Source organism: Saccostrea echinata, unplaced genomic scaffold (assembly GCF_033153115.1).
Source record: "Saccostrea echinata isolate AGI-Se365-2 ecotype Australia unplaced genomic scaffold, CSIRO_AGI_Sech_v1 ptg000054l, whole genome shotgun sequence".
NCBI classification, from domain to species: Eukaryota; Metazoa; Mollusca; class Bivalvia; order Ostreida; family Ostreidae; genus Saccostrea; species Saccostrea echinata.
Genome location: NW_026889803.1, coordinates 13,696,774 through 13,713,234, shown reverse-complemented (window position 1 = coordinate 13,713,234; position 16,461 = coordinate 13,696,774). Strand labels below are relative to the sequence as shown.

Below are 16,461 nucleotides of genomic sequence, written 5' to 3'. Positions count from 1 at the left end.
AAACGAGAGTGGAATCACCTATATCTTTGAAAAGTTCTTCTGCTCCTGGGTATAATTTTTAATTCCATACAAAAATCTTTCCTCCTGTATAATTAGCAGACAAACTAAGCACATAAATATGATGAGCAAGAGGCTTCTCCCCAAATTGTGAAATTTATGGCTCCTGGGTCAGGGGTTGTGGAGCAAGGGGGCTTTATTGATCACGTAATGAAAATGTATTAATTCTCTGAAAATTTTCTTCTGCTCCTGTGTATTTAGTAGACAAACAAGTGCATGGTTATGATGAACAAGGGTGCTTCTTCCGAAATTGTGAAATTCATGGAACCTGGATCTTGTATTCTGGTTAGGACGGGACTCTTTTGATCACATGATGAAAATGTATTAATTCTTTGAAAATCTCTCTCCTCCTACATGGGTATTAAACTTTGGCAGACAAAGTTGTATGATGAGCATGAGTGCTTCTTCCAAAATTGTGAAATCCATGGCCCTTGGATCAGGGGTCTGGGGTTAGGGCGGGGCTCTATTATGATCATATATGGAAATAAGAGGAGTTATTGCCCATTATTATTCACGTATGGTAATTAATCACTGTAAATAATGTAGCTGATAGATATATTGAATAAAAGAATTATACAAGAATTTTTAATGTCTAATATACAAAAAGCACATTTACAGTTTTTAATGGCCATGTAGACTTTGAAATAATAGATGATTAATAGTAAGAGATACCATTGCAGTGGCCACTAGCTAGGCTTACTATGTTGCTAAAGCACAATTATGTTAGTTTGGTTTAGAGAGCACTGGCACATACAAACAAGTAAATCTACATCATTCTGATTTGTTGTTGATTACCATACTAATTATTTTGCCGATCCCTGATTATGATATTTCTCTTGTTTTGAGCAATACAACTTCATCTGTCAGTTTATTTTGTTTTATAAATTGCCATTCCATAGATCCTTTACAGGGACTGAGGGTTGTGATATACTCAGGTGACCGTTAAAGCCATTTGGCCTCTAGTTTATTTAAAAAACCCTTTTGGAAAATCTTATTTCAGCCCCAAAATTTGGAGAGAGAAAAATGAATAAGAAAGAGTTTAAAAGAAGTGACACTAACTGAGAAATTCTAACATGATAACGGATAAATAAATAGATATTGAATTTTTTTTTTTACTTTAAAATTGTCTTCAGATCAGCCAGATATTTTTTTTTTCGGTTGAAATCGGAAGAAAAGTCTTCTAAAGTTTCAGGCCAGAAACGTAAACTGTCATGGTGTACTCTGTAAACTGCGAAAAGAAGAGAATCGAAAAAAAAAGAAAGAAAGAAAAGAAAGTGAAAAAACGAAAAGAAAACAAAAAGAGGAAAAAACATAAGGAAAAGAAATGAAAAGTAAATAAAAATAAGAAGAAGAAAAAAGGAATAAAATATATATAAATTTATAATGATTATTTTATCAAGACTGAAATTATCACAATATCGATTTCATGGGTTATATAAAAGCATCTGGCATTCTTATCAGTGTGTTTGTGTGTGTGTGTGGGTTGGGGGTGTCCTTTATCGATAAGTATATAGTGAAGTTTGCTCTTCCCACTGATAAGCACATGCATGAAATTAAAAAAAGTGTAAATATGATGGGGAGGGTGTTTGATGGCAATTATTTTTATTTTTATAAAATTTCGAGACATATAAGAAATGGGGGAAAGGGTGCAAGATTCGAGTAATTTTTTGTGGGAAAAAAGTGGGAAAGGACTAAGATGTTAATGTGTTTTGGGGAATAAAGGGGGGAGCACATCACCCCCTCCTGTTTCAAAGTCTATGTGAAGTTGTTAGTAGTTAAAAAAAACCTAAACCGTGTATACCGTGTATCCCCCGAGGATCCTTGATTGGTCAATAAACGCATATACTGAACACAAAAAAATCCATCATGAAAAACTGACAGAGCCTCTAACCTCCAGTCAAATGGTATTAACAAGTCACATGCACTACAGAACCGCAAATTATCAATGAACAAAGCCTCTCTCCCCCCTAAATTAATTTACTTTAGATGTATACACAAAATCATATATATTATGTGCTTTTAATTGACCTATAAAATCAATACTATATTAAGTCCCATCTTAAATTTAGTACTTTTTGTATAAATCTTTTTTTCCTTTCATCTTTTTCCTGATGAAATCTACGTTTCGTTTCTTTTCTTCGTTTCTTTTTGTTTCCTCTCCGTTTCGTTTTGTTTCTTTTCTTTTCGTAGTTTACAGATACCCTCATTAAACACACACACACACACCCTCACACACACACACACAAACCCAGAAGAAATGACAAAACAAAACAAAAACAAAACAAAACGCAATTCAGTTGAGAGAGGCATCAGGAGTACTAGTTTTATCGCCTGTCGCATCTGACGAACTTCTTTTACCGCCTTCCCATTCTACTTTCGGTTTGTGCGATCTTGGATTTTGGTAATTTTCACAATCTTTTTAAGGTAACATAATTTCTATAATGGCATTCATATTGATATTGTAAACACAGAAAAGTCTTTGAGAAAGTGAACGCTGGCACTTATGATTGAGGACTTTTAGAAAATGACAATCGACAAATTTGTAAGTTTTTGATTTCTTTCCTGGGTTTGGTAAAAACTGAAAGAAGTGGGATGTAGACTGGATCACTATCAGCTTTCTCTCTTTTGAGATAAATATATGAAAGAACAAGACACGTGTTTGATTTTCCGATGTTTGCAAGGACCATCTAACGTCGGAGCATTTTAAAACCTATGATCATGATTGTCAACTCTAAATATCTAGCTAAGATCAATGCTGACCTTGTTATGTTGCTAATAGTTAATTTTAATTCCAAATGCAGGACTAATATCATTTTGGTATAAAAAGGGTCCTATATATTAATATACTAGGCATATATGTCCCTGGGGTAAACAGAGACATATTAAGATAACATGTTTACGTGTACAATTCACAGTAGATAGAATGTTCTATCGTTAAAATGATATTGTCCTACGGACCCGGTTTAACGATAGAATTCGTTCCGTGTATTCGCAATGTAGCAAAATAAACACGGGCGATAACTCGAACTCTGTGCATTTTCTATGAACAATCCAGAGAGTTCCGAATGTCAACATGGCGTTAAATTTGAAGCAAGGAAAAAACGTTGAGAAAATGAGTTGAATTTTCGTATTTATATGGATTATTTTTTAGGTTAAAAGGCATATACAATCTCAAAAAGGTTTGTTATGATTAATTTGGTAGTTATTTTCAGTGCAACTCCTTTTGTATTCTTCAAAATCATTTCGGAGTGGATCCACTCCGATTTGCTACATTGCAAGTATATGGGACATATTCTAACTGTGGTGATCGAGGGCTTGTCCCGAGACACAGTTAGATTATTCTAACTAAATTCACAGAAGAGAAGCTGTGAAAGTTATATCTAAATTGTAAAGGTAACATGAAAGAGTAATGATTTATTCTTTTTATATACCAAGCAGTTTTCAATGCAATAAATAGTATTGTGTGTAATATATTATCATAAGATATTCTTGTATGTAGTTGACAGGTATCACATCATTCCAAACTGTAAAAGCATCTTCCAAGACAATTTCAGACTTCATGGAAGAAGACGTAGCATCATATCAATCAGAGGTGATATTCTTTCATAGCTTTTAGTCAATGAACCATCCTCACAATGTCAGGAGTCTCCTGAGTTCACATGTGGTCGTGGGACCCCTGACAAACTTCATTCAATATTTTATGGGCTGACTGCAGCAAGGTCTCTCAGGGGAGTTACAAAACTTGATTGTTTTCTTATCTCCTGACCAATCACATTCAGCCTTTCTATAGTACATGCATTGAGGTGTCAACTGATTACTTTCTGTTTATGTTTTATGTCAGTTTATGAAAGCCCCAATTTGACTGAATCTTTTAAATGAGAGAAGCAAGCCCATAAAACATCAAATGAAGTCTCTCAGGGGCTCCAAGAGCATGTGTGGACTCAGGACCCCTGATGTTGTGAGGATGCCAATGAACATTCCTTGAATTATGTTACTTTGTGAACACTGTCACTTATGTATTTAAATGAACAAACACATAACAAAATTTCTTCTTTACCAGATTGAAACAGATGCCAGACCGGGTACTTCAGATTCAACAAAGAAATCTAGAAGTAGTGATCAACCTCAAACCATCCATTATGAACATAGTAAATATCATTTCTAATTACGATTACATAAAAATTTATTATTGTCAGTCATGCACAAGGTGCATTTTCTCAACATGGCAGTTGGAGATTGGAGATAAAACATTGTTAAATTACCTTAAAGTTATATGAGAGATGTTTTTAAAGATGTATATATGTATACAACATAGGCTCATAAAAGGAGGTCATTAAAAGACATGTACTAGAAGTGCCTGTAGATTGATTTAAAAGACTTGATAGTGTGGGTTTTTTTTTTGTTCTTTGGAAAATTAAGAGTGTACAAGTTCAATAACTGTGACAACAATTCCTTACAAAATTACTTGTGTATTGGAAAAATTCTATTTGAATTGTTTCATATTCCAGTTCCCAGATAAATTTTTATGAATTTTCCCAAGTTTTGTAGATCCTCCCTCCATTAATTGAATATGAGTCTGTATTACATTGATATATGTATCTTAAGACTGATGTAGTATAGAGATGTCCATCAGTCTGAATTCAGCTCATTTTGTGGTCTATTTTGTTACTTCTCTTGAGGAAAGATAAGGAAACTTACAGATCCAACACTTAATGAACTATAAGAGTTTTCTTGGAATTAGTATTTAGTACAGTTGAACTTCGGTATCTCAAACATGTCAAATCCCATAGATATGTTGAAGTCGTTTGGAAATCCCAACCCCTTTTCCTCTATGTATTTAACCCTCAATATTTTGAACTCAAGAATATCCTGAAGTTTTTCCTTGATCCCATTGAGTTTGAGATAATGAGGTTTGACTGTAGTTAAATGAAGTATATGATATTGGAATGTAGACTAACAAAACAATGTAAGATTAAAACGTCCATCTTCTAAGGGTTTTTTTTCTGAAAGACAGTATTTAATTTATCAACATTCATTCTATTGTCCTTTCAGGAGGTGGAGGTCGAACCACATTACACTTGGGTACAATTCCCAACGACAAGCTCCCAAATATACAAATAGGAGATCAGAATTTCATGGTTGTGGGAGATCATGGTGCCTCAAGTTCAAAATGGAAGAAAAAAGCTAAGAAAAAGGACAGGAAGAAGATCGAAGGTGTGATATGTCTCATATATGTTCTTGGCATTGCATTCAACCTCTGCTCATTTTATTTATTTTAAGATTACCCATTAATATTGGGATCAGAGATGGTTTTCTTTTATTCCTTTTTCAATCAATTAGGAAATGGAAAAAAGGGGAATGCATAACCAACAATGAGTTTCCAGACAAATGCTTTTCTGCAGTCATTCTGTGTGACATATATATGCATATTGAAAATCAAACAATGAAAGGGAGCCTTTGGTTGTAAACCCTTAGATGTAACCTTTTCCTTCAAGGGCTGTGGGTGGGGTTTAATTATGTTTGTTGTAGGTTTTCTTCAAAAGATTTTATTCTGGACCAGTTTTTATTGCATTAAAACAAATGTAAATTTATAGACTGAAATTATTTCTTTATACAAAAAAGTAGTCTAGGCCATTCGTTGAAATTGTTTGTTTGGAATTGCCACTGGGGGAAGGCAGGAAATAATTGATTTTTATGTTTTTTTTTTCAATTGAAGTTAAATGAAAAAAATTGACGATTTTTTTTCAAGAAAAAAGGAGTATTGCTATATATCTCTAGCTCAGAATCCACTCATCGTTAATCTATGAGTGAGCTGTCTACATTCAGAACCATTTTTTTCAACAGCAAGGCAGTTAGCAGCCTATATTCTTATTGACTGTCTTTCTCAGTGCTGCATGTTGCATGTATGAGGGTTTTTGACAGGATATACTGGATTGTCATAAATTAAAAATAAAATAATTAAATTGTCCTTAAAATTTTCAAAACAATTATATACATAATATTCTATCGATATCAAGGTAAAACAGCTGTAGAGTACTGTAGACCTTACTACAGTCACTATTGGTGCAAGTTTACAGTTTATTGGTCAGTGGTGTATATACATGTCTAAATGCAAAAAAAAAAGCTTGAATGAATTCTTTCAGTGATTGTAAACTTGCACCAATAGTGACTGTAGTAAGGTCTACAGTACTCTACAGCTGTTTTACCTTGATATCGATAGAATGAATTCAAAATTCAAAATGTTTGTTTCTGTTCATTGAAAACTGAATCCTGAGAAATGTCTGCAGATGATTCACATTTTTACAAAGCAAATATGAAAACAGTTGTTTTAGGAATAATACTTATAGTTAAAGTGGTATAAAGGAAGGAAAACTAAACACAGATTGAACTTCCTTTTCTAAAGTGAAAAATGAAAATAATGAATTAAGTATGTATGGAAATTCCCTTAAAAAAAGCTATACAGATTGACATGAAGAGTTATCAGGGGATTTTCACAAGCATATATTATATTTCTTGCAGTGTATATGTACTTGCATGTAGTTTCATAGAATGTTGAATTGACTTTGAATAATATTTCTTAAATGCCAGAGCTTTTATCTTCAATCTACTCATAATCTTTAAAATTTGAATGAAAGCTCAAGTTTTAGAAATATTGTTTCTCTTTGTAGAAGTTTTGTTTTGACAGTTAATAAATAACAAAAAAAAAATCATATATAATTCTTAAGTAAAAAATGAGATTCCATAAAATTATTTCTTTTTTAACCAGCACCTGACAGAGCAATAACAGATGAAGAATGTGATAAACTGTCAGAGAATTTGGGACGTGATTATAAAAAGTTCTGTCGACGGTTAGGTTTCAAAGAGGTTCAGATTGAACAAGTAGAAATGGACTACAAAGATGAAGGGCATTATGAAATTACTTACCAACTTCTCAGGAAACTGAAACACATGGGAAAAGACAGACTTCAAGGTGTTGTGGATGCCTTACAGAGTATAGATAGAGATGATGTTTTGGAGGAGTTGAATATTACATAGATTTTTTTTTTAAAAGTTTATAAATTATTTTGAATATAGCAATTAAAATTATTTTATGTTGTACATAACATAATTCCTGAAATACCACTGTGATGTTAATTTGCGTACTTTTAGTAAAATTAAAATATATTTTTTCTAAGTTTTTTTTCTCTTCTATTTTCTTCTTATTTTTTTTTTTTACCTAGATAATCATCATACTTTTTGTTTGCGAGGCCTATATACTGTAGATTCCTTATTTTATGCGAGAACTACGTAAATATCGCAAACGTCAAATTAGACATGAATTCGCAAGCGGACTGTTGATCAGGAATTTTTACACGTATTTCAGCAACATAAGAATAAAGTGAGTAATCTTATTTCTTGAGTTGAGCTTCTTGCGAAATGACGTGACAATAAATTCCTAGTGTATATTCAGGAATCTATAGTGTATCATACAATAAGACCGCAGAACTTGGAAATATGCAGCTTACGTCATTTCCATCTGTTACAGTCAAAATATTTAATGATAGACAATGAAATGGGCGGGTACAATTCGACACGGACGTCTGAGAAAACATTGGATTGAAACTAGTTTGAAATTCATTTTCAATCCACCTCAGCTACTCTAGAATGCACGGTGTTACTGATTGCCACAGAAGACAAATAATTTCAATTACGGAATAGTTTGAAATTTATATAAATCAGGATTTTCTGTCCAGTATTTTTAAAGAAACATAAGGGGGCAAATATTTGATTTCTGTTTTGTGTGTGTATATGTGTGCTGGGGAGGGGAGAGAGGGGGTTGAACGATCTTGGAAAAAAATAAGAAAGTTTTTTTTTTAGTTTGGACAACCCTCCCTGTTTTTGTTTGTCAAACTTTTTTCAGTGAAGACATAACTAAAAGAAGCTCTTAATTGTCATCCTAGAAATAAAAATATTCTGTCATGTGAAGGCATGATTTTTGACAGCCCCCCTCTAGAATCAAATGGACGTCCCCTGAAAAAATAATCTCTGCCTTCTAATACTTTTACGTGTCCTTAAAATTATAGGCTAAATTACTCAGGCCTGTAGAATTTGGGAGAGCGTGACTTCCCCGTTTTTCTAAGTATATTTTGCTGTAGTAAATTTTTATTTAGGTGTTGTTGCCCCCCCCCCTCCCCCAGTTTTTGTTGATACACATCATTCCCTCAAGACATAAAACAAATATGTACATATATACTGTAGTAAATATTTGAAAAGAGGAAAAAAAATTATAAATCTTGCAGACAGTTTCTGTTAATGTCCATGATCGGAATAATTGCTATTTTTGATTACTATTTTGGACTATTTGGAAACTGTAATGGAAAAAAAAAATCTAAAATACCATTTGAATTGAAAATATTAAATATTAAAAGAATTTTACCTTGGTGCTGAAGAATTTTACAAGATTACTCATTATCTATACGGTAAGTAGTCCGAAATATCTGACGTTTTCCAGGCTTTTTTCACGATTTTGGCACGTAAAATATCAAAATCGTGAAAAAGCCTGGAAAACGTCAGATGTTTTGGACTATACGGTAAGTAGTCATGACGATACTATATTTCTAGTTACTAAATATGTGTTTGTATTATGAAGCGATCATCCATCCAAGCTAGGGCTCTTCAGGCTCGCCACAGCTTATATATTGTCTAGATATACTATCTGAAATTGAGGATCGAGTTTTCTGAATTTAAGCTATCTTACTAGTGAGGGGTAACGGGACGTTGAGGCATTGTAAGTCCCCATTATACAGTCCACTACAAAATAATCATGGATGTTTTTCAAGTGTGCAAACAATTTCTATCGATGAAAAGAAACACGAACGTTTAAGAGTTTTTCTTGTGTTACTTAGACAAGAATATATACATTTTACATCAATCTCCAAAACAATTTTTCTTTTATTTTCATGTTATAAACTCGCATGATTTTGTATTTATTTTCTCCATTTTTTTTCTCTCCAAGGTAACCCCCCCCCCTTCCAACTGGAGGAGGTGCCTACTCCCAATCTAGCATGTCACGTCTCTGGTGAAGTGTTTCGATTTATCATTAGCCTACACATGTACAGAAAGGAAAATACACCACTGACAATTCAGTTAAAGATCTCTTCAAATAAATTATCGATATTCTAAATTATTGCGCATAAAAATTCCAAGATTCCATCCCCGCCCGCCTCCCGCCTGCTACAATTTAAAAAAATGAATGAAAATCAAGGAATTTTTTTTATCATGGCCGTAAATGGGTGCTTTCATAATAGACCACACCCTCCCTTACTGGTGAATTATATCTCTCGTTTCCTGTTTGTTAACTTAGTGGTAGTGTTTGTTTTTTTTCCAGTTTGAATGGAAATACCCTTGTGTAAACAAGTGAGTTATAAATATTCATTAAATACAGGCACGGCTAATCGCACAGGATCGATAGAAGATGCACCTTACTCTTAACTAAACCCATTCGTTAGGGGCGTGCCCCTCCTTAATTTCAAGGTTAATAAATAAAACTGAAATCTCTATTTGTATTAAACAATAACGAGATGGGGAACACGTACGGTATACGAAGTACAAAGAGTTTAAAACGTTGACAGAGTGCAAATGTATCTTCATCTTTAGTAGAAAATTTTGTCAGCGAATTTTTATATCATGCAAAATCGGGGGAGGGGGGGTGTCTTCATTTATTCATTTATTTGATTTGATTTTTAAAAGTTCCACTTTGTGATAAATACTTCAAAACAAAAACTTTTTAAAAGCAAAACTTTATAGATTAACATTTTTATATCATTTATATATAGATACATATAATACATACTAGTAGGTACATCATATTATATTGAATACTTGTTTTGGATTCAAGTTTTAAGATAATATAATTATTTTAAAAGTGTATAAACATTGAATAATAGCAGTTCTTTGACGTTTTTAATCACTTTATTTTAAAATGAGAATTTTTAAACATCAAGAGAAAACAAATAAATAGATAAATTAAATAAATAAATAAATAAATAAATTTCAACCGGCGAGGCCATATGGAAGCAGGGATCGCACCTCTTATCTAGGTTGTCGTGAAATATTGAAATTCCATCGTTAACGAGGATATTTGTAGAAATATTTGACATAATCTTTATATAGTTGAGAAAGTACAAAAATTAATATCTAATATTTTTTCAGGTTCTTTGCCTTATATGGTTTCCTGTAATGAACATGATGAAATCAGATCCTACATAAGAACTTACATAATGTATATCAAAAGAACAGGCCATATAGGTATATTTAAAAAGCTGACGTACGTAGGTATATTGATCATCGGATTATTGTATTACTTATATACATACAATGTGTAGTAAACGATTTCGCCCACGTGCTATAAATATACAGGTACAAAACAAATAATTAAGGTGTTGGCAATGGATATCCTCATCAATGCAATATTAAACGAAGCAATTTTGAAATTCATGAAGGGAAAAAAATTTCTTACGATTAATATTAATCATATATAAATTCCATTACTTTTTTAGTTTGTGCGGAAGTAAAAATTACCGGTCACAATAATACTTATATTTTTTTTTTAAATTTTGTGAATAACTAAAATACATTCATCAGGAAAAAGTCTATTTTGATAAAATAACCATATGTTAAAGTTCGATACGCTGTATGACTGCCGACAACCGCCGCTGCAAATATCTAGGTCATATCTAGGGGAAATCCAAACGGGAATTCCCTATCGTACAAGTCCCTTTGTGCGTTGTCTTTGTTAGATTGAAAATTTCCAGTTTCTACGTTGGGTGGAAAGTCCATCGAAACAAAAACAGTATACGTTGGGAATTTAGCCGTTGAAGAGGTACATAACTTGCGAGATTTGAATTATATTCTTTATTTTTGTACACTCGATTGTGATAAACAGTTTTGCACTGATCTAAACATGGATATGAACGACCTAGAAGAAGACTGCTGTGCAGCACCTATGCCTGAAAACTTCCATAAATTTGGACCATCTGATGGAAGACTGGACAAACTGAAGTCTGAAGAGAGATTTGATTCTGACGCTGGCCTTGGAGCCTCCATTACTTCCCACGACAGTGGGTGCCTTACAGACATTCGAGATCAAATTTTGAAACATTCTCAAAGACGAGAGCCAACTGTAGAAGAATCTGTGGAAGACTTTGAAAAGTTGGCTATCGATACGAAGGATAACGACGAAGGAATATGTGATTCTGTTCAAGAAGGTGATCTGAGAGTCGAAGAATCATCTGAAAAATTCACAGATGACGATTTTTTGATTTATGGGAGGGACGCAGATGGCGACACTCTCCTCCACCTTGCAATAATTTCGGGACATGTCATGTTGGCAAAGGTGTTTATAGAAGTGGCGCCATGGACTGAGTGCTTAGATATATACAACGACAAACTCAGACAAACGCCATTACATCTTGCCGTTTTGATGAAACAAGTCGAGATTGTCAGACTTTTATTAGACAATGGTGCCAATCCTGAAATGTTTGATCACAACGGGGACACGGCGCTTCATATTGCATGTCGGTCTGGAAACGTTACCATGGTAAAAGAAATTCTGAAACACCGAGAATCGCGAACTGTTCAAAATCTAGATGTAAGGAACTATGAAGGCTACACTTGTTTACATGTAGCCGTTGTCGGGGGATTTACGAAAATTGTAGACATTCTTTTGAAATCGGGTGCTGATGTGAACGTTGGGGATGGTAAAAGTGGTGCCACCGCCCTACATTTGGCTGCCAAAGGCAACAAAATAGACATTGTCTCATCTTTATTAGAGCAACCCAAAATCGCCATAGACAATAAGATGTACAATGGTGTTACTCCCCTAATGGTAGCAGTAGAGCGCCAGCGCTCTGATATTTCTGACCTCCTCGTGAGCCATAACGCAGACATTGACTTTCTTGAATCTCTTACTTCGAGTGAGGAAGAAGAAGAAACATAAAGTGTTTATTTGTACATAATAAAAACTTAAATTCTCAGGGAGGCTCTGTGATGTACATTTTTTCTTTCGTACTTCTGCACTCAGTCAACCCGGCTGTAGGGCTGTGATTGGCTGAGAGTGTATCCGGGGAATTTATTATTTATCATACTTATCATGCTTATATAATTTAGCTATTAAAGGGTCTTTTCGATCTGCCGTCATTGAATCGGCAAGGTTGGATTGACTTCCGCTATTGTAGTGTAGTTGACATTCAATAGAAAATGTAGTTGGAATAAATTAATGCCATATTGTTTCCTCTTCTTGATTTATTCAGGTGATTTTTTTCACATGCTACATGAATGATGTATCATATCCCCGTTATCTTGAATATTTTTATAAACCACACAATGTGTGTAAGTCGGAAAAACCAAAGATAACACAATATGAATTTAAAGTAAACAGGTTTGACTAAAGATTCCGGAGGGAGAAAGTCTGTACTATTTTCTACTACTATATCGATTTCTTGAAAAATCGGGTCCCCAGAATAACCCCGAAATATTTTCATCAATTCACGAGTTAAAACTTGCCCGAAGCATTGGAACACATTAATGCTGCAATATATTTTAAATAATGATAGTCTACTTTGTAGAAACGTCATATTTTTTTCTTCATTTTCCAAAAATACTAATTTGGGAGCTTTTAAAATAAAGACAGAGAATTTGCCGAAGGTGAAAAATCAAAAGAACACTTGTTTCAACTTTGCTGGATAAGATTCCTACATAGTATCGATTACTGATTGATTATTGATGATATTAAATAATTTTACACGAAATGAAGGTAGTCATTTGCTTATTTTAATTTCAATGAAATTATTTTAATTTAATGAAACTAGCAACAAGGGAAAAACATAGTCTTCTTGAAATACACCAAAGAACAATTTTCACTTTTCTTTTCTTGCAGGGTCTGGAAAATTTAAAAATTATTTGTAAATAAAGGAAAGGCGACTTGGGAATTTCCCATGATTATAAAAGTCTGGATCAATTTTAAAGTTCGTATGCCTTAAAGGAAATTCCGTCTTTTATCACGTTACAAAACACGTTTAAATCCCCAGAAGTCGAGACATCAATATATCATGTTTATTCAATGATAGTTATAAACATGCATTAACATTCAACAATTGAATATCACCTTGATAGACCTAAACCGTGAAAATAAAATCCAAATTATATTACTCGATATGCATTATGCATATGAGTACTGGCAGGTAGACTGGAACACAGTTTATAAGTGCTGGTATGACAGAACACCAAATATACTAAAAGGAAAATAATCATTGTTTAAATTTGAATGAAAATTGATAGAAATCTTCGATGAATTAAGAAATATTACCCCCCCTCCCCTTCCCCATTTCTATCAATTCCTAGACAGAAAATGTGTGTTAGGACTCTTATTTGTATAAAAACATGTACGTTTCTATATGTATGCTGTTTCAATCAGGATCTATATACGGTATAGATAAATTAAAGCTTAAACAGTCGTACCGTGCATGCAGCACTGTATGTTATTTTCTAGACTAACACCCGGTCTGACTTCTGTTTTCTTTTTTTTTTTAAGTTCATGTTAATCAATCCTGACATATTTTTTTTGTAGTTTGTCTACCTCTCAATGTCATTGCCACAATTCAATGCAATTTGTTTATTTTTCAATTAAGAGCCTTCATGGAGCAAAAAGAAAATACATTGAAAACACCTGTATATTTTCATATAAATTTAATACAATATATATACATACATACATACAAGAGAGAAAAAGTTGCATGACTGATAGGAAAAAGACATAAAAAAGGAGGAAAAACCAGATAATTTTTATACATATACCTAAGTTCTGAGCAAAAATATTTGTTTTATATAAATTTCATACATATATGCATGCATTCTTATATCATATACATATGAAAGTACATACTTTTACATAATTCATCACAATTAAAACAGTTCACATGGCTGAGACTTAACTTATGCTAATGCTTTTTGTAATGTACAATTCAGAAATATGATGAGACTAGTTAATCAAAGGGTTCAAGTCAAAACTTTGTATGCAGTCTGATTACTAAATTAAATTTGCCACAACAGAATTTTTTTTCCTTGTCAGGTTGAATTCTTATAAAAACAACTGCTTCTTCGCTGAATTACATTTTAACTAATTAATCATTTGAATGACGGAACTGGGACTTTATTTCATTCATAAGATCTACAATACGTATATATACGTCACATTTATCCTCTCCATTTATCTTGACGTATCAAAAAGGGGGGAAGATTGCTCTAGACAACCAACCGTGTTTTACTTTTTGAATGATTCGATGATTTTTGTTAATAAAATTGTATTAAACTCAGGAAAAATTGGACGTTTTATATATGATAATTTTCATAAGAGAAGTCTAATAATTTTTCTTCGAATACCTGCAAGAGTTATGAATGAATAAAATCACATGTAAAAATAGTTACATAAATCAAGTTGTTTTAATTTTTGTCCTATTTTATGAGCGGACATTTGCTAAAATTCCTGAAATGTGCAATAAATTTCCCGAGTACAAGGAAAATAGGAAGTTAAATTGAATCTGATCAAGTGCCAAATAATGGAAATCCTTCCGCATTCTGAAAAAATTGAAAAATGGAGAGCCTTTTCCATGCCAGCACTATGGTTTCTCTCCTATTCCGTAAACCACAGCGAAAATGATTTAATCCCAAAACAAATAAGTATTAAGGGATTTCTGCAATTTATGCAAATGATTTGCCTTTATTTATCGGTTAAAATTATTTTTAGACTCAGCCGAAGGGTCATAATCCTATTCTAACCTAGTGATTTCTAGACTTGTCTGTTACTAAAATAAGCAGTGATTCATCGTCAGCTGTTATGCGTTTTTCCACAAATATCCTTACTTTCTAATTTTTGATATTCGAGCATTTGGTGGTTAGAAATTAAAAAAGATAGAACTATATATTTAAAGCAAGTTAAAAAAAATCAAGCAATGACAACATCATGAGCACCAAATACAATGAGGGATCCAGAAATCTTGAAAAGGGGGTCCAACAGGTTAAGGGTCTGGGGACATATAATAAATGCAAGATTTAACAATAAAAAATTAATTTCCTAATCTGAATATGATTTTGGTCACAAAAGGGGGGGGGGTGCTCCTCTAATCCGCCAGTCCAATGCTTGTTTGACTATGTTTCATCACCCCCCCCCCTTTCACCACCAAACTCGTTTTTGTTTGGTATGATTTGCCTTATTTTGTTTGTTTACCCCCCTCCCCCCCCCCCTTGTGACAAATTTGCTAACTCAGTTGAAACGAAAATGCTTAATACTCAAATATGAAAAAAGAGATACATTAGCAGTTCATAAAACCTGTATTTCAGGCACTGACCCTAACCTACCCTCCCCCACCCCCCAAAGTAATAATTAATCGTTAATAAACAAATGTATGCGTACAAAAAAGTAATAATTATAATGAAACACGTAAGAAAGTTTAAATTAAATAAATTTCTTTGCAACTTATTTGTTTAAAAAAAAGTAGAATATGTGAAGAAGTTGTTTGTTTGTGTATTTAAAGACATCCAGATAATTATGGAGATCATCGAACATTTGTAAGAGTTGGTAAAATCAGAGTATAAATTGTAAATACAACATGAGATAAGTGGTAAAATACTCTACTTCAGCTTGATGATTAAAAAGAATTGATAATGAAAGTGTGTAGTTTTAGTTTATTCCAGAAATGATTTAAATTTGAGATAATTAAACTCGAGTTACGATCTACTGTGCACTTAAACCGTCACTGTTTGCAATAAACGAGCCCACAATTAAATTTCAAGAGAATTAGTTTATTTCTTTACGTTTTAGTTTCGGTACTTTCCTTGAATCTTCGTATCTTAAGAAAACTGGTTTTTCTTGCACAAGCGTTTGCGCGCTCAGTATAAATGCATTTACCGGGGAATGTTCGATTAATGCGACGTTCGTTACAAAGAATCGCAGGTTGTTTTGTGTTTTGGCTTTCCCTGTCCGCCCAACCCTTTCATTATTTATTTTGTAAAATTTATACATTGAATTTGTTATATATTGAAAAAAATTGCGATTTGTAACGAACACAACAATCCTATAAAATATTCTTTTTCTTTGTTTTTCAAAAATTAGTCAAGAAAATACATGTATAATAAATATTTATTTTCGGGGGAGTGAAACAATTTAAGGGAGAAAATAAACTACATGAGTTTGTTTAAACATTGTAATGACGCAAAATGTTTCACACTACGATAATTTACGTTTCGTATATTATCACATTTACATATTTTACACATTTTGCGTTATTGTTTGTACATTTTGTGTTATTGTACAGAAAGCGTTAGTACATGTACTTCATGTTGCACTGGTTATCAAGGACACATGCAACA

General features: G+C 33.0%; 2 protein-coding genes across 3 annotated transcripts; both read left to right on the top strand.

Moving 5' to 3' along the window:
• The first annotated feature begins 2,393 nt into the window (after nt 1-2,393).
• On the top strand, nt 2,394-7,192 carry LOC133172525 (receptor-interacting serine/threonine-protein kinase 1-like). 2 transcript variants are annotated; one of them, XM_061307432.1, is made up of 5 exons: nt 2,394-2,481; nt 3,557-3,649; nt 4,118-4,205; nt 5,110-5,271; nt 6,824-7,192. In XM_061307432.1, the coding sequence occupies exons 2-5, from the start codon at nt 3,617-3,619 to the stop codon at nt 7,090-7,092; spliced, it is 552 nt and encodes a 183-aa protein (XP_061163416.1). In that variant the 5' UTR covers nt 2,394-2,481; nt 3,557-3,616; the 3' UTR covers nt 7,093-7,192. The 2 variants fall into 2 exon arrangements, with proteins under 2 accessions (XP_061163416.1, XP_061163415.1); XM_061307431.1 differs by lacking the exon at nt 2,394-2,481 and adding an exon at nt 2,567-2,599.
• A 3,582-nt stretch (nt 7,193-10,774) lies between these two features.
• On the top strand, nt 10,775-12,326 carry LOC133172524 (NF-kappa-B inhibitor alpha-like). Its single transcript, XM_061307430.1, has one exon. The coding sequence runs from the start codon at nt 11,000-11,002 to the stop codon at nt 12,032-12,034; it is 1,035 nt and encodes a 344-aa protein (XP_061163414.1). The 5' UTR covers nt 10,775-10,999; the 3' UTR covers nt 12,035-12,326.
• The last annotated feature ends 4,135 nt before the right edge of the window (nt 12,327-16,461 follow it).

Coding starts and splice junctions, on each gene's coding strand:
- LOC133172525 (XM_061307431.1), top strand. Junction 4,206..5,109: donor AACCATCCATTATGAACATA/GTAAATATCATT, acceptor TTGTCCTTTCAG/GAGGTGGAGGTCGAACCACA. Junction 5,272..6,823: donor GGACAGGAAGAAGATCGAAG/GTGTGATATGTC, acceptor TTTTTTAACCAG/CACCTGACAGAGCAATAACA.
- LOC133172524 (XM_061307430.1), top strand. CDS start 11,000: ATGGATATGAACGACCTAGAAGAAGACTGCTGTGCAGCACCTATGCCT.